The sequence below is a fragment of the Rhododendron vialii genome, chromosome 8a, assembly GCF_030253575.1.
Source record: "Rhododendron vialii isolate Sample 1 chromosome 8a, ASM3025357v1".
Lineage (NCBI taxonomy): Eukaryota > Viridiplantae > Streptophyta > Magnoliopsida > Ericales > Ericaceae > Rhododendron > Rhododendron vialii.
The window spans coordinates 29,747,218-29,772,720 of NC_080564.1; the positions used below are offsets into that span (position 1 = coordinate 29,747,218).

At 38.9% G+C, this 25,503-nt stretch overlaps 4 protein-coding genes across 9 annotated transcripts; 1 reads left to right on the top strand and 3 right to left on the bottom strand.

Moving 5' to 3' along the window:
* Window positions 1-253: 253 nt before the first annotated feature.
* LOC131335143 (probable inactive leucine-rich repeat receptor-like protein kinase At3g03770) lies at window positions 254-5,413 on the top strand. 3 transcript variants are annotated; one of them, XM_058370369.1, is made up of 9 exons: window positions 266-523; window positions 608-747; window positions 824-2,026; window positions 2,519-2,652; window positions 2,906-3,149; window positions 3,265-3,479; window positions 3,603-3,628; window positions 3,808-3,919; window positions 4,282-5,413. In XM_058370369.1, the coding sequence occupies exons 3-9, from the start codon at window positions 865-867 to the stop codon at window positions 4,492-4,494; spliced, it is 2,106 nt and encodes a 701-aa protein (XP_058226352.1). In that variant the 5' UTR covers window positions 266-523; window positions 608-747; window positions 824-864; the 3' UTR covers window positions 4,495-5,413. The 3 variants fall into 3 exon arrangements, 2 of the variants coding, with proteins under 2 accessions (XP_058226352.1, XP_058226353.1); XM_058370370.1 differs by having other exon boundaries at window positions 297-747; XR_009202437.1 differs by lacking the exon at window positions 3,603-3,628 and having other exon boundaries at window positions 254-2,026; window positions 4,282-4,319.
* On the bottom strand, window positions 5,118-10,335 carry LOC131335144 (argininosuccinate synthase, chloroplastic). 4 transcript variants are annotated; one of them, XM_058370372.1, is made up of 8 exons: window positions 10,129-10,335; window positions 8,870-9,011; window positions 8,109-8,157; window positions 7,767-7,949; window positions 7,396-7,470; window positions 7,114-7,299; window positions 6,187-6,275; window positions 5,118-5,899 (listed from the first exon to the last, which is right to left on the bottom strand). In XM_058370372.1, exons 1-8 carry the CDS (start codon window positions 10,196-10,198, stop codon window positions 5,329-5,331), a joined length of 1,365 nt encoding a protein of 454 aa, XP_058226355.1. In that variant the 5' UTR covers window positions 10,199-10,335; the 3' UTR covers window positions 5,118-5,328. The 4 variants fall into 4 exon arrangements, with proteins under 4 accessions (XP_058226355.1, XP_058226356.1, XP_058226357.1 ...); XM_058370373.1 differs by lacking the exon at window positions 10,129-10,335 and adding an exon at window positions 9,393-9,589 and having other exon boundaries at window positions 8,870-9,020; XM_058370374.1 differs by lacking the exon at window positions 10,129-10,335 and adding an exon at window positions 9,393-9,545.
* Window positions 10,336-12,782: 2,447 nt separating this feature from the next.
* LOC131335145 (protein ROOT INITIATION DEFECTIVE 3-like) lies at window positions 12,783-18,339 on the bottom strand. Its single transcript, XM_058370375.1, has 8 exons — window positions 18,074-18,339; window positions 15,453-15,566; window positions 15,072-15,205; window positions 14,798-14,942; window positions 14,512-14,714; window positions 14,152-14,273; window positions 13,737-13,969; window positions 12,783-13,204 (listed from the first exon to the last, which is right to left on the bottom strand). Exons 1-8 carry the CDS (start codon window positions 18,302-18,304, stop codon window positions 12,941-12,943), a joined length of 1,446 nt encoding a protein of 481 aa, XP_058226358.1. The 5' UTR covers window positions 18,305-18,339; the 3' UTR covers window positions 12,783-12,940.
* Window positions 18,340-20,498: 2,159 nt separating this feature from the next.
* LOC131335146 (uncharacterized) lies at window positions 20,499-25,503 on the bottom strand. The gene is made up of 2 exons (XM_058370376.1): window positions 23,703-25,503; window positions 20,499-23,556 (listed from the first exon to the last, which is right to left on the bottom strand). The coding sequence occupies exons 1-2, from the start codon at window positions 24,592-24,594 to the stop codon at window positions 23,483-23,485; spliced, it is 966 nt and encodes a 321-aa protein (XP_058226359.1). The 5' UTR covers window positions 24,595-25,503; the 3' UTR covers window positions 20,499-23,482.

Genomic DNA, 25,503 nt, shown 5'->3' on the forward strand with positions numbered 1-25,503 from the left:
TTATATTAAGTTATTAACCAAGTATCTTTTCGGGAAAATAGTTTTGTGGGATGCACACTTGTGAAAAAGTTTGCCTGAGAAAATTTCAATTATTTGTAATGTTTTTCTTACATGGTGAAATTCATACATACACGAGACCCATGTCGTATGAAAGGGCGTTAAAAATTAAGTTAATAACCGTTACATTAAAACATTTTTTTTTTCGTGTGTTTGGGGGGAAAAGGTGACCACTCAGTCAAAATAACAGAGTCTTGTGCTTGTTTTCATTCTGGTATCTCCATTCTCACTCCTGAGTGTTCACTGCCCAATGCGCCCATACCTGCATGCGTGTGTGTGGAATTGTGTATGAGAGAGAGAGAGAGAGAGAGAGAGAGAGAGAGAGAGATCTGAGGACTTTCAAGTGTCGTCCAGAGGGGAGGAGACACATTTCATTAATGCAGGATGAGATATCGCCATCAATCCTTCAAGGAAAACCACCATGTGGTAGGCCGGTCCTGGTAGATTAAATTTCGTTCAACTCCAGGTATCCTCACGAATCCTGAATTTTCACTGCGATAAACATGCTTCTCTCTGACATGGGTCCTGCTTAACTTTCTCCATTTCACAGTATACCCCATGAAAGTGAAACTCTTGGCTCTTGTCATTTGAGACTCTTGAGTTTCAAATTTTACCTGCTTTTGCTTCCTGGGGTTTGTTCACCTTGTTCAACAGCTTAACCCCATAAACCACTACATTTCAGCTTCAAAGGTAGGATTTCCTCTCCAATCTGTTTTGGGTTTTTCCCATAGGAAACAAACACAACTCACAGTTTCAAAATCTACAGCTCACCACCACTCTGTTTCAGAAATCAGAAATTTTCATGTCATGGGGTGGTCTAGCTCGTGCCTACTAGTGTGCCTCTCATGGGTTTTCTTTGTTCAAAGTACCCATCAATTGCAGTCCTCACAAACCCAGGTTGTCCTTCAGCTGAGGAAGCATTTGGAATACCCAAAGCAGTTGGAGATTTGGAGCAACAGGAGCACAGATTTTTGCTTTTTGTCCTCTGAGCAAGCAAACATGACATGCCAAAACAACTTTGTCACTGAGCTCAGAATCTTGGGTGACAGAAAGTCGAAAAGGGTAACCGAATTCGATGGGTTTTCGATTCCTAATCAAACCCTATCAGAAACCTTCTCTGTGGATTCTTTTGTAGCCACCCTGGCAAGGTTAACTGGTTTGAGGGTTCTTGTTTTGGAGTCTTTGGGCATCTGGGGCCCACTTCATGCCAAGATCCAGAGGCTGTATTCACTTGAGTATTTGGATTTGAGTGGAAACTACTTGTTTGGTTTTATTCCTCCTCAGATTTCAAGATTGGTGAAGATTCAAACCCTTGATCTGGATGGCAATTTCTTGAATGGAACTTTCCCTGGTTGGTTCTATTCTCTACCAAATTTAACCTATTTAAGCTTAAGAGAAAACCACTTGAGTGGTCTTATACCATCTTCAAGACATGGGAGCATATTGCTTCATCTTCAACACCTTGACCTTTCATTCAATCATCTGAATGGACCACCTCCTTCTGCACTTTTCTCTTTGCCCAACATCAGTTACTTAAATTTGGCATCAAATATGTTTACTGGATCACTTCCCAACCATTTGACTTGTGGCAATCAACTTCAGTTTGTAAATATATCTAATAACAGGATCAAGGGGTTGTTGCCTTCTTGTTTGAGTAATGCATCAGACAAGAGAGTTATTAACTATGGTGGGAATTGCTTGTTAACTGGGGTGGGAAATCAGCAGCCAGAGTCATATTGTGAAGAAGTTCATGTCGAGAGGAAAGAATCCAAAGCCAAAGGGAAGGGTGTGGGAATATTAGTGGGTGTCATTGGAGGAATTTTTGCGGTTGTGTTGGTTTTGGCTTTTGGATTTCTTCTTGTTTGCAGAAGGTATTGCCCTAGCGGATCATCGGAGCAACATTTGCTGCACAAGGCTGTGCATGACAATTCGGTGATGGGGTTGTCATCGGATATATTGACCAGTGCAAGTAGGTCACTGATTGCCTAAAGCTCTCTTTTATCCCTTGTTCTATGCATAGGTCAATTAATACACATTTGAAAACTTACTTTGACACTTAGTGCCTTCATTCCTTCTAAAGAGCATATTCACCGCTTTTGCCACTTTGGCAATGCCATTGCCGAGATTTTGGCTGGCTGCATTGTCGTTTTATCGTTTTTTTAGCAATGTTGCTCTATCGAGTGTGATACTACTCAGACACAAATACTCATTTTCTAATGTTCAATTGAAAGCATTGGTGATCGAAAGCATTGACAGTGATGTGGGAATTTAGACATTGACAAATTTTGGCAAGAACTTTGGCTCAACCAATCGAGCTCCTATTTTGGTGAGCTGTAGCCAAATTTCAGCTTTGGCAAGGAATATAGCTCGCCACTGGAGCTGTTCTAAGGGGTTTTGGCAAAAGTTTGTATATTAAGAAATTCCGATTTGCAGTTTATAAGTGGTGTCTTCTTTTGCCCAGGGTATATTTCTCAAGCAGCAAACTTAGGCTCTGAAGGTATACCAGTTTGTCGGTTGTTTAGCTTAGAAGAACTAATGGAAGCTACAAACGACTTCGACAAGTCTTACATAATGGGCGAAAGTTCATATGGGAAGGTAATATCCAAGAATAAATATGCTTTAGAACTTTACATCATAATAACCACGATCGTGAAGAAAGTTTCTTTCCATTGCCTCTTTTTTTGTTAGTCATAGATAGCATACCCAATGAAAGTAAAAGCATTAACCGCCACTTTGTATGTTTGTTACAAGCAACAAGTTAGTTAGCAATTCGGAACCTCCATAACTTGAGTACTTAGGCTTTCTATTCCTGTAAAACCTCCTTAACCCCGCACTTCTGTTTTGGCAGATTCACAAAGGAAGACTAGAGAATGGAGCCCAAGTAGCTATTAGATGCCTAACTGTATCAAAAAAATATACTGTCAGGAATCTTAAACTCAGGTTGGAATTGCTTGCAAAGCTTCGCCACCCACATTTGGTTTGCCTCTTGGGTTTCTGCATCAACGGCGGTGGAAGAGATGAATCTAATGCAAATGAAGTCTATCTCATATATGAATATGTGCCAAATGGGAATTATCGTGCACATCTCTCAGGTAAGGTGAAATCATGAAATAGTAATAGTAGGAGCCATAACCCCAAAGTTTGTAACGTAGGTCGAACATATCAATTGGATCTGAATTCTAGCCTAATTTTCTGATGGGTTTGCAGATAATAGTCCAGAAAAAACTCTCAAATGGGCAGACAGATTGTCAGCTCTGATTGGCGTGGCGAAGGCTGTGCACTTCCTACATACTGGAATTATTCCCGGTTTCTTCAACAATAGGTTGAAAGCAAATAATATACTCCTGAACGAGCATCTGATGGCAAAGCTTAGCGACTATGGGCTGTCTATTGTTATTGCAGAAGATGAAGATCATAATGAGGTATGTGAATGTCTGATGTCTCCCTAGTCCGTAGTATGTAAATTGGTTGGTCGCCTTTTGCTGTTTTTGTGTCTTTTTGTTGTGCTCACTTCTAACTGAATCACTCATTTTCTTGGTCTGTAGGCAAAAGGACAGGGTCTTAATTCATGGTAAGTTTTTTTTTCCCTTTTTGGTTTCCTCAATAAAAATGAAACTTTACTGTCAACAAAGTGGAAGGTCAATTTGGTGAAATATAAATATAGTCGTTTCCTTAAGAAAACGATGAGTTGTGGATTTTGATTGAACTTGCAGTCGTTGGATCTTTAAGTATCATTTTCCATCGTTGCAGGCAAATGAAATCCTTAGAGGATGATGTGTATAGCTTTGGGTTCATATTACTCGAGTCGATTGTGGGGCCAACAGTATCTGCAAGAAGGGAAGCATTTCTGCAGAATGAAATGGTATCCACTAAATATCCTTTTTAATGCAAATCATGTTTACTCTATTCATAATGCAACGCCAATCATAAGTACCTACTAATGAAGGGTTTTTTCTCATCCTAAAAGCAGCTGAGTTAGGGCATGTTTGGCCTAAATCAAAGGAGAATGATTAGGTGGATTTTGTGTTGATTGTAATGATCTCATAGTAGGAGGAGATCTGCGTAGGATACGTGTATTTGATTTTCTAGGAACATCGACTAAACGGGAAACTATTCTTAGTCCCTCTTAGCTTGTCTACCAACTTCCACTAATATCTCGATCATTTTGGTTATTTTGATGTTGGTGTAATCAACCCCTCAAACGGCTAGCTTCTGCATTTATAGGTGTCGTTCGGTAGCCAGGAGGGGCGGAGGCGGATAGTGGATCCGCTTGTGCTTTCCTCTTGTTCACAAGAATCGTTGATGATCGTTATCGACATAACAAACAAATGCCTCTCTCCTGATTCATCGACTCGTCCATCTTTTGAGGATGTTCTCTGGAACTTGCAGTATGCAGCCCAAGTACAGGCAAATGCCGATGGTGACCAAAGATCTTAAATACTGTCTCACTTGTGGTTTTGTGAACAAGGGAACATGCCTCGAATCTTTTCAGCTTATTGGGAATTGTAATGTACAGGATAAGATTTTTCATCTACAAGTTTAGATAAATTTTTGTATAACCTTCGCACTTCGAGAAAATGATTCCTGTCTATTGGTAAATATTCCTGCCATTTTGTTGAAATGAATCTCTCTCTCTCTCTCTCTCTCTCTCTCTCTCTCTCTCTCTCTCTCTCTCATCCACATGCATATAGTTCAAGTACATTATCGAATAATCATTGACTGTCTCTGCAGCTTATACAGCTAGGCAACTCTCAGTGACTAAAGGAATTAATAAACTTATAATATAAATTTCAATGATGATAAAACCAAGCCTATTATTTAGAAAAGGTTATCATTAAAAGGTTTCTAATATTGAGAACAAATTGTAAAGTATAAGGCCCCGTTTGTTTGGATATAAAACATTCTACATCAAGGAACATCCTCTTGATCAAGTAATTTGTATGTAAGAATGGAATCCACTTTCTTCGTGCTAATGGTCACAGATATCCCGACAAGTCGTGATACTGCATACATATCATACCGAATATCAGGAATTTCACAGATAATAAAATTCTTCTAAATAAAAGGAAAAATGGACGATATATATTTAAATGCTGCAATAATGCAGTACTAGTAAAACAAACAAAACCTTACGTTTCGATTTAACTACGCAGCGAAAAGAGAAAACTACGCATAAGGAACATCCTTCTACTAATACGATAATATAAGTCTAGATCGAAAATAAGAAAATGAACCATTAGGTGTTATTAAATTAATTAAAACGGCAAATCATCAATCTTGATTATCAAGCATTGCGCTCTTCTCAAGCATTGCTCGAACCCTCATTGGAAGTCCATAGAGCCGGATGAATCCAGCAGCATCGGCCTGATCATAAATTTGCCCACTCTCAAACGACGAGATATCTTGCCTGTATAGACTATTAGGGCTTGTACGTCCAGTCACAGTGACACAACCTTTGTACAATTTGAGAGTCACTGATCCAGTGGTGGTTTCCGTTATCTTCTCCATGAAAGCGTCCATTGAGGTACGAAGAGGGTCAAACCACCTTCCTGCATAGACCAGCTCGGCGTATGTAAGGGCAAGAGAGTCTTTTACTTGTATGGTTTGACGGTCGAGTGTCAGAGACTCCAGTTCGCGTGCTGCGGTGAAGAGGATGGTCCCGCCCGGAGTTTCATAGACCCCGCGGCTTTTCATCCCAACAAGGCGATTTTCGACCATGTCGACGCGTCCAATTCCGTGCCTCCCGCCAATTTCGTTAAGCTCTGAGAGGAGAGATGCAGGGGAGAGCTCCGTTCCGTTGAGGGAAATGGGAAGTCCTGAATCTATCCCGATTTCTACGTATCTATATGGAAGTGAGACCATGAAAAGAGAATAAGGTAGTGACTGAGTAAATTAAGGCCCTTTTGGGCAGGGAGCAATGGCGAGAAAAGAAAGGATTGAAGTTTCTCTCCATTTTGGTGAGGAAAAAAAACGGACAAAGAACATTTCAGCATTGCTCTTCATTTATCACCATTTCTTACCTCTTTTATTCTGTCCATACACACAACCGAATCATCCTTTTCTTTTCTCACCATCCAAAAGGGATGTAAAGGAAATGAAATAAATAGCATAGCAAACAAGTAAACTTACTCGGGTTGGTCGGGCGCATCTTCTGGGTCGACACTCATCATGTACATATCCTTGCTCGGCTCATTTGATGGGTCTTCCAGAATGTCTCCCTTCATTGCCACAAACCATGCACAAAACCAGGGAGAGTGAGGAAAGACATATTAGTTTTTGCTACGTGGAAACGATAAATTAAGAAGTTCACAGCGAAGGAAGAAAAATAGCTAAGGGAACAATTAAACAAAAAATGACACTAATGCAGCTGACATCAAGCACGTTGTATTCGGTAATTCAGCAAAAAGGTACAAATGTCAAATATTAACTTTTTCATAACAAATATGCTGCCAAAGGTACTTATTAGTTTCTCATGTGTGTACAATATTCCATTGTTTCACATTTCCTCCAATTGTTTCCCCTTAATTGAGAGTTCCTACTCCAAGGTTATGCTGGCGGAACCTGGTTTGTGCTAGTTTGTCTCTATTTTGATTACTCTATCAACCTCGTGAAGGAGCTTCAACAAGTGAACCTATCCATTTCGAAAATGAGGTTTACTCCACTTGATCTCGAGTCCCATTCCTCATGGCAATACCCGTATGATGTCGATGAGTCTCACTATCCTTTGTTTTAGAGTTTGGAATCTCATCTATCCCACTCCTTTCATCTCCTGCGCGACAACTCAAGGATGGTGAAGAGTTGAGTTCTAATAAGATCGTGGGTTGCACCGTGTCCACTTGATGATAACCAATTCTATTCAGCTAATCAATGTCTGTACATCAGTTAATTTAAAAGAACTAGAATTGACAATCAAGAAGCAACAGGGCCCAATCTGTGTTGGCACGTGTACCATAAGCAACTTGGAGAGTTTGTAGAAATCATCATTCATGAACCTGCGTGGGGCCATGGGCTCAACATAAAATGAGTGCATCAAGAGAAAGAAATAATGATTTTTACCTCGTGACTAAGGTGCCATAAGTTCCTGTCTCTGCTGTAGATGGATTTTTTTGTCACTGGGACTGGCACATTGTGTTTCTTAGCATACTCAATAGCATCTTCTCTCCCTCTGATTTCCCATTCCCTCCAGGGAGCCACAACATTGAGATCAGGATTTAGAGCAAAAAAGGTTAGCTCAAAGCGGACCTGCATATATCAAGATAGAGCAGACGAAACCGTTGTGTAATTAACAAACTGTCATGGTAACTGTCACAAATAAGAATTGATCACTAAAAGGTATACTTGATCATTTCCCTTCCCGGTGCATCCATGAGAAACAGCATCAGCTCCAACTTCTCTAGCAACATCAACCATGGCCTGCCATTGTAAGTAGATATGAGAGTTCATATAAGTGGAAAACTTATAAAATATATCCGACGAAGGTAATACAAATCCCACTTGAGAGATCATAGAACACAACGCCAAGCCACAAAGGGGATTGCTCTTCGAATGAGAAAACTTAGCCTCATAAGTTGCCTCATGCTCTTTTGACACTGCTAATGGTTTTGAATGGGGCAACCTTATAATATGCAGACAGGCATCTAGGAAACTAAACTACTACTGAAAAAGAAGAAACTATCACTCTATAGTTTCATCTTGTTCCATGTGCTCACCTTTGCAATAACAGGGCGGGCCATTGAGGTCCCCAGCAAATACTTCCTTTCATAGACTGCGCCAGCTCGCAAGCAAGGAAATATGTAGTCTCTCACAAATTCCTCCTTCAAATCCTTGACGACTAATTGAGAAGCCCCACTTGCCTTGGCCTTCTCTTCTAAACCTTCTAATTCAATCGTACCCTGCAGAAAATTAGCATTGCTATCATGTGGGTGAAATGGGGGACTGATATGAGTTCCTCAGGTTGCCATCTTCAATTAATTTTTTCAATAAACATAATTAAACACCACATGGATGAAAAGAAAACTTGAAGTATGTCAATGAGCCATTTAACAACATACTTGACCAACATCTGCAGTAAAGCACACAACCTCACAGCCGTAATTCTCCCTGCATCCAGAAGATAATACGAAATTAAAAAAACAACCAAGCACTATCTAACAGGAAGAGCATGCAAATACCCTGAGTAGTGTAAGGCTATTATAAGCACCACAGCAAGTAAAAGCAAATTAAGCAATACATATCAAACATGTTACAAGCATCATCAGAGGGACAGCCTGGGCGCAACATAAAGTTGCCCCAACGTGATACGGAGGTAACCAATACAAGTCGCGGAAATAGCCTCTTCACTTGTGTGGGTAAAGCTGCTTAGATCCAACCCTTCCCCAAACAGTGCAGTTGTGGGAGCCTCAAGCACTGGGTAGCCTTATTTCGCATATATGTTACAGGCATCAATAAGAGGGAAGAGAAATGTTATTTGCAACATTCAACTCAGGTATATGCAACACTGTTTTGCCAAGGCCCACACTATGAAGGGGTCCCACGGCCTTTAAATTACGAACTGGCTGTCCTCCACACAACAACAAATAGTTACTACTTAAGCTTGACTTTGATAAGAAACGTTACCCAAAACATGACATGTGCTTTTGTTGTCTCATCAGATGTAATGGAAATCAGCATTACATTAAGATGAATAAACTTTCTGTATGACAACAGCTCTTTGGAAATGGAGACCAGCGGGTTTCTACTTTGTAGATACTACATATTTCTAGTTACGGCACGATATAGTAAACATGCCTTGATCAAGCAGAAGACAGCATACCTTAGCCATGGCACAACGACTGAGGTATCTAAGCCACCACTATACGCTAGGACCACTTTATTCAATTTTTTGCGTAAAACTCTCCCATCCCCAGCAGAAGAGGCTCCTGTCTCTTTTTCATCAGTCAAAGTGGCTGTAATGGCTGCAGTTTCTTTAAGGTTGTTAGAGTAAAGACAGTGCGCAAATAAGTACAAACTTAAGTTACCTAACTTCAACAGACTACAGCAAAAAACTTCAACTTCAGAAACTTCAAATGGAATGTACAAACAATATGCAATTAAGTAACGCAATACGATACGGATCAACAACAACCAAAAAAGTAACACAATACAAAACCAACAGTAGCAATTGAAAAGGCAATATATCAACGTAAAGCCAAAATCGAGTTTTGGAGTCGATGAATTGTACATTATTTTACTATTGAGTGGAAAATCATGACATTCTTAACCAGTGCTCTGATACCACATGTAAACTAAAATCACAGGATCTAGAACATCATGAATTTTCACTATCAAATACATACTGCGGAAATACATAACTTGATTCATTAGATAGAACCGGACAGGATCAAAGAGTTACTTGAACTCCTTTGGAGAAAGATGGTTTCTCTCCCTTAGCACTTAACCCCTTAAGATCAGACTCACAAAAGGTGATGGGAATAGTCCGAGGAAAAACACTCATGGGCAGGGAGAGGACCTCGTCCCATTTATAAGCTATCAGTCCACACCTACCCATCATGGTGGGAAACAAAAGTTTAACTCCATTACTGACCAAAAGAGCTTGTCATCATGTGGGTGGAAGTCAATAATGCTATCCAAAGCATTATGGAAAGAAACAAGCCACATGCTCCATAGCATTATTGGAGGAACAAGCTCACGTGGGAACAAACATACGTGGGCCATTTTTCTAACACGGTTCTCACATTCTTTTATCACTAATGATTCTCACAAATATGTTTTTGCACATATTTTGCACATATATTTTTGTGGAGCTCATATCGGGGTCTCACAAAATGATCCAAACCGTTATTTTTTTAAAAATATTTTGTAGAGAGTTCCTGTAAAAAATTAGCTCCATCAACTCCCAAAAAATATTTTAAAACAGTTGAGCGATTCGAATTATTTTATGAAACCCCGATATAAGCCCCACAAAAATATATGTGCAAAAATATATGTTGCAAGTAGCAATGTTGTTTTATCCTGCCCTCGTATGAGAAATGGGTATCCACACATGCAGAAACTAGATGAAAGAACAATTACCTCGCTTGGATCCATTGAAGATGAGATTGGTGGATGAACACGACGGAGTTACTGCCCGTATCTGAGCCATTGCTGTCTGTCACAAAGCTGAATTAAGGGCCGACAAGGTCGTAGAAGAGCTGCTGAAGCGAAGTTGTACTAAAAGAGATGTTGCGGCAATAGTAACAACTAGGGCTCTAGGATCTTTCTTTTTTTTTGGGTATCCGCAGGGTTCTAGGATATCCTTGGTTGGGGTTTTAAATACTCTCTGCGTCCCATAATATTTGTCCTCGCAAAATATAGACGTAAAAATAACAGCCTTGTTCGTTTAGTAACTTTGAATATTTTAGTTTTGGTAGTGGGTGGAGAGAAAAATATGGTAATGATTGGAGAGATGGGTAATGATTGGAAAGAGATAGAGAGAGAAATGAAATTAATAATTGAAGAAATAAGATAATGATTGGAGAAAGATATAAAGTAATGATTGGAAAACAAAGTTAAAACAAAGTAAATAGGTTAAACGAATAAGGCAATTCTTGTAAGAAAAATTCAAAAAAATTTCAATAATTCACTTAGATATCGATGGGTTCTTTCACTTTAAGAAAAAAGTTTGAAATTTTTCTTGACAAAAGTGTATTATTTTTTAGTCCTTATTTTGCGGATCAGACAAATATTTTGGGACGAAGGTAATAGTAAAACAGCAGAAAACTATGATGCCACTACAACGCCGTTTCTGTTCTGAGTGGTTAGGAAATTTAATTAACAAATATTCATGGGATTAAAAGAAATCAGTTCTACCACAAATACTGGAGTAGTAAAAGCATCTTCAACCTTGATCTATTTTAAGACTCAAATTTAAAAATGGGGCAAAAATCACAAAAATCTCTCTCCAATCTTTGACCCAAACCCTTCCTCATTTTGGGTTTTACCCATTTTTTTGCCCAAATCTGAGACAACTTTTGCCTTGACTCATTTCTCCAACGGCTAGTTGGAGAGAGAGAAAGAGGGAGATGTGTAAAATTTGGGTTTGATGGTTGGAGATGTGTCTACCCAAAATGGATTTTTACCCAAAATTTGACTCAAATTTGAGGAAAAATATGAGTGAAGGCTGGAAATACTCTAAACTGTGGAGTCCTTTCTCCATGCTGTATACTCCACGACCATAGCTTTAGATTAATATATATATATATACACATATATATATATATATAGTATAAAAGTTCCTTCTTTGGGTATACCATCTCAGGTACATCATTTGCACACGGTGTTATGCGAAATTCATCTTAAGCTTTCATATAAATGATCGGAGCCGATTAATTTAAATAAAATATCTTTTCTCAAAATTTTGTAAATTAATTAGCTCAATTAGATCCCGAAATGTGTTCTACACAATGTGATGTGCATTTCGTGTATCCCAAATGGTGTACCCTTAGTTTTATTGATACTCTACTAATAAATTCCAATTGTGTGTTATCCCGGCACCGTTTTGTCCACACAATTAGGGAAAATTTATTCAATATGAATCATTACGCCAATTTGTGATTAAAATACTTCAGTGCAAAGATACTAGTTAGATTCTGAGTCCTTATAGTGTCCAATGAACTGTCAAAAAGTCAATTATTCATATTTCAAATATTATCCTACATGCAACATACTTACCTTACATGTAAAAAAATCTGGACCATTGATTGCCGAACGAATGCAAAAATAGTGCATTATAGGGACCCCGACTCCATTCCCTTTGGCGATTACACCTCAGTTGGGGTATTTGCAGGCTCCTCCCAAGTCTTTAAAAATGACCAGAGTCGTTTACTTGTTATATTTTGTTGACAGCATCAGTCATATCAAAAATCACGTCGATCGAAGTTGGGCAGATATGATTTAGCATGTATTTTCATGAGATAGAGTTTGGATCTGTTGGGATTTTTAGTCCCTCGCCGCAACGGAAGCACGCCACAAAATTAAACAAGCACAAGAAAAAATAAAGAACACAAGATTTCCGTGGTTCGATCTCAATACCTACTCCACAAACAAAAGAGAAATTCCACTATATTGATCGAGTACAATGAGATAGAAAAATATTAATCCCCAAGCCCACGCTCACTAATATTTTTTATCTCTCCCTCATTCTCACAATATATTTTTTTCTCTCTTGCTTTCACCAATTGTGTATCTCTCACACACATTGCATATATCTCGTACCAAACCAAGGTATATATACATGCAAACTATAACAGCCGTATGGAAGGAAACCAATATATTGCATGGCTAACCAATTTGGTATTTCTCTGATTCTCTTTTCCTAATTAGACTTGGACTTGGTCTCCAAGCTTCACCAAGATTCCAATCTATAAGAAAACCACTCCCAAATCAAACACCACCCTTGGTAGATTTTCATGCCAATAACAATTCCTTGCTCACTGCCAAATCGCGTGAATACATCTTCCAAACCATAGGAAAATTATCCAACGTGGGTGAAGCACAACAGGATCCAAAACATATATTGTTTTATAAGATATAAATGCATGAAGAAATTACATTTACCGAGTCCCAATTTGTCATTGCATCATGTCGAGCAATGACCATTACAGTTTGTATCACAAGATTCACAACCGAGGCGGACTTAAGAGGGGGGTTGGCACGTGCCAACCTCCCGTTTCAAAAATACCAAAAAAAAAGGAAACACAGAAAAGGAATTCCAATCAACAGTGCCACCCCGCGTCTGAATCCTGACTCCACCACTGTTTACAACCTTGCATAACTGAGTTTGATCTCAAATATTTTTGCATATGGTAGGGGAAACTCAGAAAAGGAATTCCAACTTACAAGCCAATTAAGAACCTTGTGATTCTGGCTGTGACTGTTCCTCCCCTCGCAACGACAAACTTTCGAAATTGGTCTTCTTTCTCTTTCGAATCGCGGCTGAGCTACTAGCATCGGGAGGGTCCTGCAGTAATCGGCATTGCATCATGTCGAGCAATCGCGACTGTAAATGCTTGTTCATCTCCATTACATGTTTTGTCATTCTCGCGGCCCAAGCTTGACTCTCTATGCTCGTTTCCACCATCATTTGGATAGCTGCCGGTGTCCCCCCATTCTGTCAAAACAAGCAAGTTAAAGGCATGATAGTGCACTATGTTGTTGCTTTTAAGGCTGTGTTTGGGGATGGCTAAACGAAGCCAGCTTCTGGGTTATCTAGCATCAAAAGACTAACGTGTAAACAAAGGCCACCTAAAACAGTTCATACAAGTTGCATCTTAGATAAAACCCATCTTTTTTAGCCCGATTCTTTCCCAAAAAGTCGAAAGGCAAAAGAGCATGACTCGAATTTAGAATAGACCGAACAACTTAGCTATCTATAAGCCAGCTTCTTTAGTTTGGAATTTTTAGCAAAATGCCTGGATTTATTAGAAATCCAGTAAAACATCCCTAGTCTATGGAGCAATATTTAAACGGAAAAACAAACTACGTACAAAATTTTCATCGGGTATGGTATGAGAATACTATGCAGACATTTCAAAGATATGAGCCACAATAATGAATTTCTTGATTTGAAATGAAACGGAAGATCTCAAAAAGTCATGCATTCTATGCAAGAATTCTGTAAAATTGACAGTTAGAGAGGAAACCTCCAAATCAAGAATCTGTTGTTTCAGTAAATTGGTGTTTTGAAACTCCGAGGCAATACTGTGATCTCTTTCGGAAGAATGTGACGGTAGGAAAGTAAGCACTCCTTTGGAGGAATCCACTGGCTTAGGATACTTATCAAGCATGGACACTTGGACGCGATTAGTGGCTCTGTGATGGTTCATCCTCGGGAGCAGTGATGATTGCGGGATCACAACCAAATTAGTAATGGGGCCTGCGAATAAATGTGAACGGCATTCTTGATTGTTGATTTTTCAGTGATAGATGAAAGCACATGGTAGATTCAACAGAAAAGGAAAACAGATAAACTAGCAGAAAGAATATACAAACCTCCAACAATTGGAGTTGGACAACTTATTGGATATCAAGAAAAGCAAAAGATTAAGATTTACTTGCCTCGTCGATGGCAGAATATTCGGACGATTGCACAATTTACGACATCCCAAAGGCAGGCAGTACAGTCCTCAGATGCAGATATCAGACCCGCTCCACAGAATACCAAAGCAGTTATAGATCCGCTACATGATCAATGAATTCGTCAATTCGGTATTTTTGGTTGGTGTACTTGTAAACGATCATATTTTTGGTTGGTGTACTTGTAAATGATCATACATAAACAAAGTGTCCCTACAAATTACTAACATCATAAAGGATTAGCTTGGACTTGGTTACTTCACCAACTACGGATCCACATCTAAAACAGACTATTTGTGTTCTATAAAGCATTGTGAAAATTCCAACGAAGTTGCCCATTACTTGTGTCCCTTCAGCACAAATGGTTCATCCTCTGAAACAATAGACGAATCTTCCACTAGTCCAACATCCAGCATGCTCATGAAAATTCTCCCATCTGCACTTCCAGAAAACAACATATTTTCTGCTGGATCAAGAACACTTGCAGTTATGGGCAGCGGAAAAGCTAGATTCTGCAACAGCTTTCCTGTTACTAGGTCCCATACCTTAAACGAATAAAAAACCTTATGAGCGAGGAAAAGTTGGCAGTTGCGATGATAACTCTGAAACATTACACAAGCTAAGAGACCTTGCATGTGCCATCAAGGGAGCTAGACACAAAAAAAGAACTCGAGCTGCTTAATGTTGTCAATATACTGGTCACTGAGGCAGAATGCTCTGACGAGAAATTCAACAGAGAAGGCGAGTTCCAACAATCTGCCTCATCTAGCAAACTTCCATCAAACAGACCATAACAATGTCATTACGGAGTATGTCATTTAGTTTTCTTGATATACAAAAGGACTAAACAGCGTGCGTATAGGAATTATGAACTGTTGAAGAATGAAAGATACAGCTTTTACCCTATCATAGGCCAGACAACGATCGTGCCATCTACTGAACCAGAAATAAGAAAAGAATCATCACCAGAAAATGACAAGCACGTTAGTGACTTATGATGCACGCACCAAGTCCTGAGCAACCTCCCACATGAGACCTGAAAATTAGACAATATAGAGAATTCTCGGGTAGAAAATATTTGACACCTCTATAAATTCTCTTTGTTAAAAAGGTCTAGTAATTTCAAGAATTTGTAGTCTCTGAGATCGATTTAACTTAAAAGTCTTCTAAGAGGAGATACCGGGGGGAGAGGCCTAGGGGCAGCCACGGGAAAAAAATAAATTACAAGACAACTATTCTGATGTAAACGTCTAGAGCTGAGATTAAGGAAAGAGTTTATTAACCTCCCAAACATAACCATTTCCAGAAGGAGCTCCGCCGACAAGATATAAGCCATCCTTTGTGCTTGCTAGTGGTCCAATGGCCTCTATTGGGTAGCTCCGGATGGTTGCTTGAGACTAGATGTCAATGTCGCATATCAACAGAATTAGTCTCTCTTTCAAATACTAAGAAGTTAGTTTTCAAGATAAAAAGGGTCTATAAGCTCTAAGAACTTTTGAAAAGTGAAAGCTTAATGGATTTCGACAAAATTCATCGTAATAGATGAAGGTGACAAAGTAGTGAAAATATGCTTCAATCTCATTGCCATTTTGCCAATCTTCTCATAACCCAAATCAAGATAAAAAGGACCAAATGGTAACAAACAAAATGAGAGATTCTGGTAAGCCATATGAAACACAGAAACAATGGGCCGACTACAAAACTACGTTTACAATACAAGTCATGAGCGATAGCGAAGCCAAAGCCAGGTAGGCTTTTTTATGTCATTTTAAAAATAATTTTCTATGTGAGGGAGCTATGAATGGATTATGATTACCTGCCAAAAACTAAACTGACATAATGATTCTTTGGCAACCTGAAACAAACTATCTTATTCAGCAGGGTTACAAGTTATAACTAACAAGGACCTAGGCTTCGGATCCATACCTGGCAGATCGAGTTTCCCCGAGTCCAAGCACAAATAGCTGGGATAGCAGTGGGAAATACAGGAGCAGAAGCATTCGTTGGAGATACAGACCTAGCTAATAGCCTAAGGTAAAAAGCTTATTGTCATCTCTGCTAGTAAGTTGCAATATTCTTCATTTAGACATTGATCGAATAAGTACATTTTTTCAACACATCACGTCAGGTTTGGGATAAGGAAAAAGGTAAAAATCAGCTCGAGCCCCATAAATCAAGAATCAACGCCGACTGAACATTAAGCAAAAGGGTGATCCACCAGAGCCAGCTAGAGAATAAGGCCCGCGACTTTGTATTGCTAACCAAAAAGGGTGGAGGGGGGACGACCAGTTTAGCTACCTGGGCAAGACTCGGGAACTCTAGACTAGCGGATCGGTCACCCATGGGTTTCTAGCGCCCTGCCATGGCGCGAGCAGAACAAAGTCTCTCCGGTGTCTTCTACACGTACGACGCCTGGTTCATAGGACTATATTGCCAAGCGGGCTCGACTTGAGCCCAGTGGCTTTGTGAACTCGTCTACCGCGTGAGAATGATGCTCACATAACAACCTATCGGAAGTGCCTAAGGGACAGGACGACACAGCTAGAGTCCAAAACTTTACATGATTCAAATTCAAAGAAAACATCAAGGATAGCCATAACATTCCACTCGATCATGGGGAAAATATCTACAAGCTCTCCAACTTCTAATTAGAGAGAGAGAGAGAGAGAGAGAGGGAGAATTCCGAGTAATCCAACGGTCAATTATGAGAAGTAAAGATACCTGATTCAGAGCCCATTTAAAAAAATCTGATCTAAAATTTAGAATTGATGACGCTTATGTATAGAATATATGAGGATCGAGTCACAAAGTATTCCGTCGTATTCAAATTGAACTACGATTCATTTGCGCGGGCGGACACAAGAGGGTGCCTAGGCCCCTGAACAACTCAAATATTTTCACTAATTGTATTATTTTTTCATGTTAATTTCAAAAATTTCAATGGGATTGGTCCAGCAAGTCCGTCCTTGAGTTAAAAATCTATTAAAAGTTCCATATGTGAGTGAAAAAACCCCATGAAATTCTAAAGTCCGTCCTTGAGTTAAAAATCTATTAAAAGTTCCATATGTGAGTGAAAAAACCCCATGAAATTCTAAGTAATCAATTATTTTTTTCACATGTGTACATTTAAGTGACGACTATGTACATGCTTACAATTAATTCGTCTCTACAATTAATTTCATCTCTTCCTCAGGCCTAGTAAATGGCAATATGTACTTTTGACATATACATGTTTGTTATCAATGTAGTAGTACCAACTCAGACCCCGCTAAATATACTCCGTAAATCATGCATCCGCTACTAGATACGGATACAGTTTATCTTAAACCAACGGGAAAGTCTTCAATACACACCCCTTCAAGGTGTGTACCATATGCACCTATTGTGTGGTTCATATTGCGCCACCTCATAAAAAATTACTTGTAGGACCGATCATTCATAACATTTTATTTCGTATCGTAACTTTTATACTAAAAATTCGTAACTTTTCAACAATATGATTCGTAACTTTTTAGCAATAGATTCGTAACATTTTGGAATTCATAATATTTTGGTGTATTTTAATGAGGGTGCATATGATACACACCCAAATAAGGGGTGTGTATTGTAGCACTTCCCCAAACTATAATCACGGAAAAAAATTTCATTGCCAAAATGTATGTTTGACGCCGAAAAAATTAATTCTTCACCAAATGGTGGCACCTCTTTGGGGTGAAACATAAGGCGACGGAATTTTTTGTCCCCAAAAGCAACAGCGACGAATTTTGCATTTTCGGAGTCGAATTTTATTCATCGTCAAAGAACGAATCTGTTTTGGTGCCAAATCACCAGAAAACAAACTACAACTCACAAATTAAGAAACAATCCACAAGCTTTGAAGGAGAGAGAGTATGAGAAGAATTACCTTATTGAAGGGCCAAATAAAGATGACCCCACCAGCAACTGAACCCTGCCTGTGTATCTGGGAAGCCGCAAGGCACTGGTTCCCCAAACAGGTGAGTCCATGAGGTAATGAAGCACAGGTTGGTAGGTGAAGAAGATGGTCCCCACTTTCTATGTCCCACATTGTTATTCCTATTCCCAAGCTCTTGTTACTGCACACTGCCAATGCCTCCTTACCACCACCACCCGCCATCTCTCTCTCTCTCTCTCTCTCTCTCTCTCTCTCTCTCTCTCTCTCTCTCTCTCTCTCTCCATATATACAATCGTTTCTGAAGCTGCACCATTTGTATGTACCATGGACGGGTATGCTTGGAAGTTTCTTTTTCTTTTTAATTTGTTCAAAGGTTAGAGCATGAGTTTATGCGTACCTCAATTAAGCACCTCCCCGCACTGGTCAAAAGCAGATTATTCACAACAGAATTAAGAAATTTATAAAGAATTACTTTGATCTTGCAACGTGACTCCAATAATCGAATCTTGATCTTGGGTATGTTTGGAAGCAAAATCACCGACTAACCATGGTATGTTTCGCTGGATAGTGAAGCTACTCAACAATTGTTAGCCATGCAGTGGAGAGACGAATCCAAGCAGGACACGTCACGGTAACTGCTCAGCTGGTATGCCGTTATGATTTGTATGATTCAAGGAAACCTTCTTTCTTTATTGTGCTAAGTTACAACGAACGACAAAAAGTATTCGAACAATCTTAATTTGAAAGCAATTTTGGTAATTCTCGCAAGGGCAACTTTATCCACATCCGGTGAGATATGTTGCAGCGCAGGTTCTGATTGATCAGTAATTAGAATTGCATGTTTATTTTGTACGAATTTGTTTATTAGAAGACCACGCGAAAGTTCCGCTCAATCAAATATCGAGATGTACTAAGCAAGATAGTCCAAATTTGCTCTATCCGTTACTAAACCCTAGAAGTGGACCTTTTCGATAGTACATATCAAGATTCGATTAAGCTGAAGTTTTAAATGTTCTGACAAATCAAATTAATTAATTTGTTCGAATAGTGGTTCTAATTACCTAAATGAAACACTCGGCGACATACCTCACCGAGATGAGGGTGACCAAAATTGCTCATCTTTTCTGCAATAGTTTTACTCGGAAATCATAACAACACCGCGCGCGGTCAAGCAGGGAAATAATACTTCTGGGTTTGACGTCTGTGAAATTTATGTAGTTATGTTATAAAAGGAGAAAACATATAGATAACAAGAAAGGATGAAACCAATACTAAGTAAATGAAAATCACACAGTGAAATAATGCTTCTGTTTGTTGCTCTAGCTCGCTGGGGTCTTTGTGAACGAGATAGTACCCCTATTTGATTTTACCAAAAAAAACTCCACATTTTTTTTTTCCATTTTAAAATTGGAATCAATACCAAACCACATAATGTTCGTACATGAGCACGAACAAAAGTACTAGAAGCGAGAGCATGACATACACCGCCTTTTGAAAGCATCATAAACTACTAAAATTTGTGAGAGAGAAAGTATTAAGAACAAAATACAAAGTACGTCCAGAGTTAAACCACGGGTCAATCGAACTTTATGTTAATGTGTGAAGGTTTTATATGAAAGAAAAATCATCATATATACGATAGAAAAAATAATGTCACCAGAAAAAAAAAAGTTGAATATTTTGGTTTAGGATCTATCTAATAAGGGTGGATTAATTAGAAGACTGAACAAGGACAAAAAAAAAAACAAAAAAAACAAAAAAAACTCCAGACTTATTTTGGGAAACCAGGCTTGACAATTCATTGCTAAAATTTTACTCAAACTATCAAACATCCTAATTCCTCTCCACTCAAATTTTAGTATTGACTCAAACTATCAAATTAACATCCTAATTTTTCTCCACTCTTTCAATTTTACACTTTTTTTCTTCCCGATTACTTGTAAATAAAGTGTTAGATTTTTCCTATTTAGTGTGGCCTAGTAGCCTTCACTTTTTGTGTATGTTTGGTGCAATTGAGACTCCACTATCTGATCAACCAATTAAAAGATAAAGGTTCATCATGATAACTAATTGAAATTTTAGATAAAGGAAAACTCTAACTAATAAAAGAGATATGTGTCTTTTAATTGCATGTTATCCTCTTCTCTCCTATATAAAAAGGTAGAATACGTATAGGAAATATAAACCCTAATCTAGAGAAGAGAGAAGAGAGAGAGAAACTGAACTTTCATTTTCTGAATTTTTGTTATGTCATTCTTGATTACAGAGGAAAAGAGGCCAACACCTTATATACCAACCCCACTCACTATCTACAGCTCAGCACCATTTTCTTAACAAACTAACAAACTACTAACTGATATTGGAGTGGTTTTAACCAACTAACCAACTCATCTAATGACTCACTTAATGACTAATGACTCACTTAATGACTCTTACTAACATGCCCCTGCAAACTCATGGGTGTGTCAACAACCATGAGTTTGTGTTTAAGAAAAAGAAAACGAGCAGTAGATAAAGATTTGGTAAACACATCTGCCACTTGATCTTCAGTGCCCACATGATGAACTAGAAGTTGCTTGGATAAAACCTTCTCTCAGACAAAATGATAATCAATTTCTACATGCTTCGTTCGAGCATGATAGACAAGATTAGCAGCTAGGGCAATGGCAGACAAATTATCACACCAAATTGTAGGAGGAACAGAAACAGATATACCAAGTTCTAGCAACAAAGTCTGAACCCATGTAACTTCAGCAGCAGTTTGGGCTAAGGATCTATATTCTGCTTCTGTGGAAGACCTAGCAACAGTGTGTTGTTTCTTGGCACTCCAAGAAATAAGATTAGAACCCAAAAACAAGCAATAACCAGTGGTTGACCTTCTGTCTATTCGATCTCCTGCCCAATCAGCATCTGAAAATGCAGTTAATTAAACACAAACTACTAGGAGTATAAACCAGGCCTTGATGAAGTGAGCCTTTGATATACCTGAGAATTCGTTTCACAGCCACAAAATGACTATGCTTTGGGCTACGCATGTGTTGACATGCAACATTTACAGCATAAGATATCTCAGGCTTAGTAAGAGTCAAATATTGAAGAGAGCCCACAATAGTTCTAAACCAATGTACATCAGAAAAATCAGGATCAGGATCATAAATTGCTGGTTTGGATGAGGAAGGAGAAGGACTGGGTTTACAGTCCAACATGCCTGCTTTGGTTAAGAGATCAGAGGCATATTTGGTTTGAGACAAAAGAACATCAGAACCATGATATAGAACTTCAATCCCAAGAAAACAACTAAGGGCACCAAGATCCTTCATCACAAACTTAGAACTGAGAAGTGAGATGAATTCTGTAATATAGGAGGAATCACTTCCAGTAATCAAAATATCATCCACATATACTAAAACCAAAGTCAGTCATGCAGGCGTTTGCTTGATAAACACAGATGAATCAGCTTTGCTCTGATGAAACCCCTTTTGAATAAGAAAACCAGAAAAGACAGAATACCACACTCTTGGTGCTTGTCTTAACCCATAAAGAGCTTTAGAGAGCTTACACACATACTGAGGATGATTAGGATCCTTATACCCTAAGGGTTGCCGCATATATACATCCTCAGCAATAATGCCATGTAAGAAAGCATTTGACACATCTAGTTGCTTTATAGGCCAAGCATGATGGACAGCCATGCTAAGAATGACCCTAACTGTTGGTTGTTTAATAACAGGGCTAAAAGTTTCTGTAAAGTCAATCCCTTCATGTTGTTGATTACCATTAGCAACTAATCTGGCCTTATATCTTGCAATAGTTCCATCAGAATGTCGTTTAATTTTGAATATCCACTGGCATCCAATTACATTTGCACCCAAAGGATGAGGGACAAGAGTCTAGGTTCCCTATTTGATCAAGGCTGTGTATTCCTCACTCATAGCTTGTTGCCAAACAGCATACCTAATAGCTTCAGAAAAATTGACAGGTTCCTTGTCTGGCAAAGGAACAGGAACATCAACTACATTCAAACTAAAAATAGCTTTTGGTTTGAAAATGCCATTTTTGGATCTAGTAACCATAGAATGATTGGGAGATAAACTAGAAACAGCAAGAGGAGAAGATAAGATTGGAGCAAAAGTTTCAGCAGATTGAGGAATCGTGTTCCCAAGATCAAAAGTAACAGATTCTGAATGGGACACAGTGGGAGAAGACAAAGAGAAAGAAGAAGGTTGAGCAGAAGACAAAACTGGAGATATTGGAGGACACACAGAACTAGAATGGTCAAGAATAGCTGAAGAGAAAATAGGAACTGTAGGAATAGAGGGATTAGCAGAAGAAACAACATGAGGAGGAGGAAGAGTGACAGGAGGGTTAACAGGATCAGATAAAGAAACAGGAATAGTAATTTCTTCAAACGCAGTTAAAGGAACATGAAAGGATGTAGGAGGAGAAGAAGAAGAAATAGAAGAGGTAGTCAAAGTTGGGTAAGGAAAATCTGTTTCCACAAACTTGACATGCCTAGACACATATACTTTGTTTGTGCTAGGATCAAAACACCTATATCCTTTGGTGTGAGGACAATAACCTAAGAAAACACAAGGTGTTGATTTGGGCATCAATTTATGAGAAGTATAAGGCTTTAGCCAAGGAAAGCAACAACATCCAAAAGGTTTTAAAAAGTTATAGTCAGGAGATGTGTGAAACAACAAAGTATATGGAATCTAAAAATTAAGACTAGTGTGAGGTAATCTATTGAGAAGATACACAACAGCGGTTAATGCTTCAAGCCAAAAAGTAGAAGGCATATTAGCTTGAAGAAGAAGAGTGATAGTGGTTTCTATAAGGTGTCTATGTTTCCTTTCAGCTAGCCCATTTTGCTCAGGAGTATGAGGACAAGAAGTTTGTTGAATCACTCCATTAGTCAAAAACAAGGTTAGAAGGAAATTATTGATGAACTCACCCCCATTATCACTCTGTAGAGTTTGAATGGTAGTGTGAAATTGAGTAGAGACATAAGCCTTAAATTGGGCAATAACATGCTTTACTTCAGATTTATAGTGAAGAGGGAACAACCAAGTGAATCTAGAAAAATCATCCACAATCAACAAGTAATATCTAAATCCTTTATGAGATGGTATGGGGGATGGTCCTCATACATCCAGATGAACTAACTGAAAAGGAGCAGTAGTACAAGTAGTAGACCTAGAAAACTGAAGTTTATGGCTTTTAGCCATATTACAGCAGGTACAATTAAGCAAATGAGACTTAGAAACAGGTAAGCCATGCTGTTTTATTAAAGAAGTAAACAAAGGAAAGCTAAGATGCCCAAGTTTCTGATGCCAAACCATGGCTGAAGAAGAAGAAGAGCTTACAAAAGCTGTGGATGAAAGAGGACCAGAACAGTGCTCAGAGGAGTTCAGAATTGGATACAGACCCCTGTGACATGGTCCCTTGTACAAGATTTTGCGAGTAATCTTGTCCTGAATTTCAATACCAGAGGAATTAAAAATGAGAGAACAATTATTATCTTTGGCAAACTGAAAAACGGAAAGCAAGTTATGAGTGATTTGAGGAGTGTGAAGAACATGAGAAAGCTGAAATTTGAATGAAGGAGTTGATATCAAACCTCTGCCAGTGTGAGAAGCCTGTGACTGAGACCCATTGCCAACCATAATGCCATCATGTGCAGTAGCAGGTTGAGGATTAGCCAAATTTTGCATATTGTTAGTGATGTGGTTGGTAGCACCACTATCAAAGAACCATGGGTGAGTAGATGGACTGGTAACTGAGGAAGAAACATGAGAGTATCCACCAGTAAACCCTGAGAAGGATGGGCTATTTGATAATGCTCCTCCTGGTATCATTCCACCAAAGGACTGCATAGGTGCAGCAGTGAAAGGATCAGTATATCCAGCAAAATTGGCCTGTGTTGGCTGTGTAGGATAGCCAGCAAGATGTGCCTGTGAAAGCTGTTGTTGATAAACAAACTGCTGAGGTGAAAAAGAAGGCCTTGAGGATGACAGGAGTTGAGGTTGAGACATAGGAGGAAGCTGAGGTTGGTACATTAGTACACTTGCATTCACCCAAGAAGAAGAAGCATTTAACCAAGGCTGAGACTGAATAGATGACCTCCACTGAGCTCTTTGAACATATGGCAATACTTGTTGAAAATGCTGTGGAGAGTAAAACTGCTGTGGAAATGAAGATTTATAATAGCAATAATTTGTGGTATGGTTACTTCTGCCACATATGTCACAAGGTGGTCTAGGACCTCTACCCCTGCCTCTGATAACACCTCTGAATGGAGTAGGAAATAATTGTGAAGAGAAGTACTGAGGTTGAGAGTGCTCTCCAGATGCATGTGATGGTGATGGTCCAAGCACAGATGGAGAGGAAACTTGAACAGTTGTAGGAGCTGGTTCATAGAAGCCAGAAGATCCCAACTGAGGAGAAACAATCTGACCTCCAGACTGAGATAGACCACTAGAGACAGATGAGGTATTCAATAAATGGTGCATTCATGGATGATAAAGAGGTAGAAATTGGGCCCTGTGCTGGTTGAGAACCATGTGTTACAACCAACACAGAATGAGAACTACTAGCAGTTTCTGCAGAAGAGTCCTGGATAAGTTGATCTTCTCCATGAAGCATATTTACCACTTGATCAAAAGAAAGAAGATCACCCCTGGTTCTCATAGCCCTTACAGTTGTCTTGAAACTATTAAAGACAGGAGGTAGGCCTCTTAGTGTATGGAAAATCAAATCATCCTCATCAACTGGACTGCCAGCAGCAATCAACTTTTGTGAATACTCCTTAATAGTATCAACGTAATGTTCAATAGCAGAGGTATTGGTAATGGAGAACAATTTCCCTTTGAGATCTTGTACATGACTTTTGGACAAAGAATTATACCGATTTGACAATGATTCCCACACTTGATGAGCACTATGTAACCCTAACAGATATGGCAAAGTAGTTTGGGACAAAGATGCAATCAAACACATGAGAAGTTGTGTATCTATAAGCTTCCAGAGTGCACACTTATTATTTGGCACCAGATTTCCTTCAGAATTCGCAATTTGTGCAAGAGGACAAGTAGAAGAACCATCAAGAAACTCAAAGTAACCATTTGCGCGCATTACGTTCTCAATCTGAATTCTCCACATCAAATAATTGGTGCTGTCCAGTTTAATAGTAACAAAGGAGTGAAAATTAGAAACGAGGAACACCAGAGATGATGGTAGAGTTACCTCTGTCGTAGCCATGGCGATTTGTAAAAATCACAAGGAATCGAAGAAACGTAGGGCACAAAATTTCAAGACGAGAACGCAGAGAAGACCAATTTGTAGCTTAGGCCACAAGATCGCAAGACTGCCGTCGAGTAGCTTTGATACCATATAGAAAATATAAACCCTAATCTAGAGAA

What these genes read in the sequence shown, in the direction of transcription:
- LOC131335143 (XM_058370369.1), top strand. Translation starts at nt 865, where the DNA reads ATGGGGTGGTCTAGCTCGTGCCTACTAGTGTGCCTCTCATGGGTTTTC. An exon ending in GGATATATTGACCAGTGCAA is followed by an intron (nt 2,027 to 2,518) that starts GTAGGTCACTGA and finishes TCTTTTGCCCAG; the next exon opens with GGTATATTTCTCAAGCAGCA. An exon ending in CATTTCTGCAGAATGAAATG is followed by an intron (nt 3,920 to 4,281) that starts GTATCCACTAAA and finishes CTGCATTTATAG; the next exon opens with GTGTCGTTCGGTAGCCAGGA.
- LOC131335144 (XM_058370371.1), bottom strand. Translation starts at nt 9,279, where the DNA reads ATGTACAATTCATCGACTCCAAAACTCGATTTTGGCTTTACGTTGATA. An exon ending in TATGGCACCTTAGTCACGAG is followed by an intron (nt 6,276 to 7,113) that starts GTAAAAATCATT and finishes GTGGCAATGAAG; the next exon opens with GGAGACATTCTGGAAGACCC. An exon ending in GATGCGCCCGACCAACCCGA is followed by an intron (nt 5,900 to 6,186) that starts GTAAGTTTACTT and finishes ACTTCCATATAG; the next exon opens with ATACGTAGAAATCGGGATAG.
- LOC131335145 (XM_058370375.1), bottom strand. Translation starts at nt 18,304, where the DNA reads ATGGCGGGTGGTGGTGGTAAGGAGGCATTGGCAGTGTGCAGTAACAAG. An exon ending in TTATTTGGCCCTTCAATAAG is followed by an intron (nt 15,567 to 18,073) that starts GTAATTCTTCTC and finishes ATTGACATCTAG; the next exon opens with TCTCAAGCAACCATCCGGAG. An exon ending in GAAATGGTTATGTTTGGGAG is followed by an intron (nt 15,206 to 15,452) that starts GTTAATAAACTC and finishes TCTAATTTTCAG; the next exon opens with GTCTCATGTGGGAGGTTGCT.
- LOC131335146 (XM_058370376.1), bottom strand. Translation starts at nt 24,594, where the DNA reads ATGCACCATTTATTGAATACCTCATCTGTCTCTAGTGGTCTATCTCAG. An exon ending in GGCTTCTCACACTGGCAGAG is followed by an intron (nt 23,557 to 23,702) that starts GTTTGATATCAA and finishes ATTGAAATTCAG; the next exon opens with GACAAGATTACTCGCAAAAT.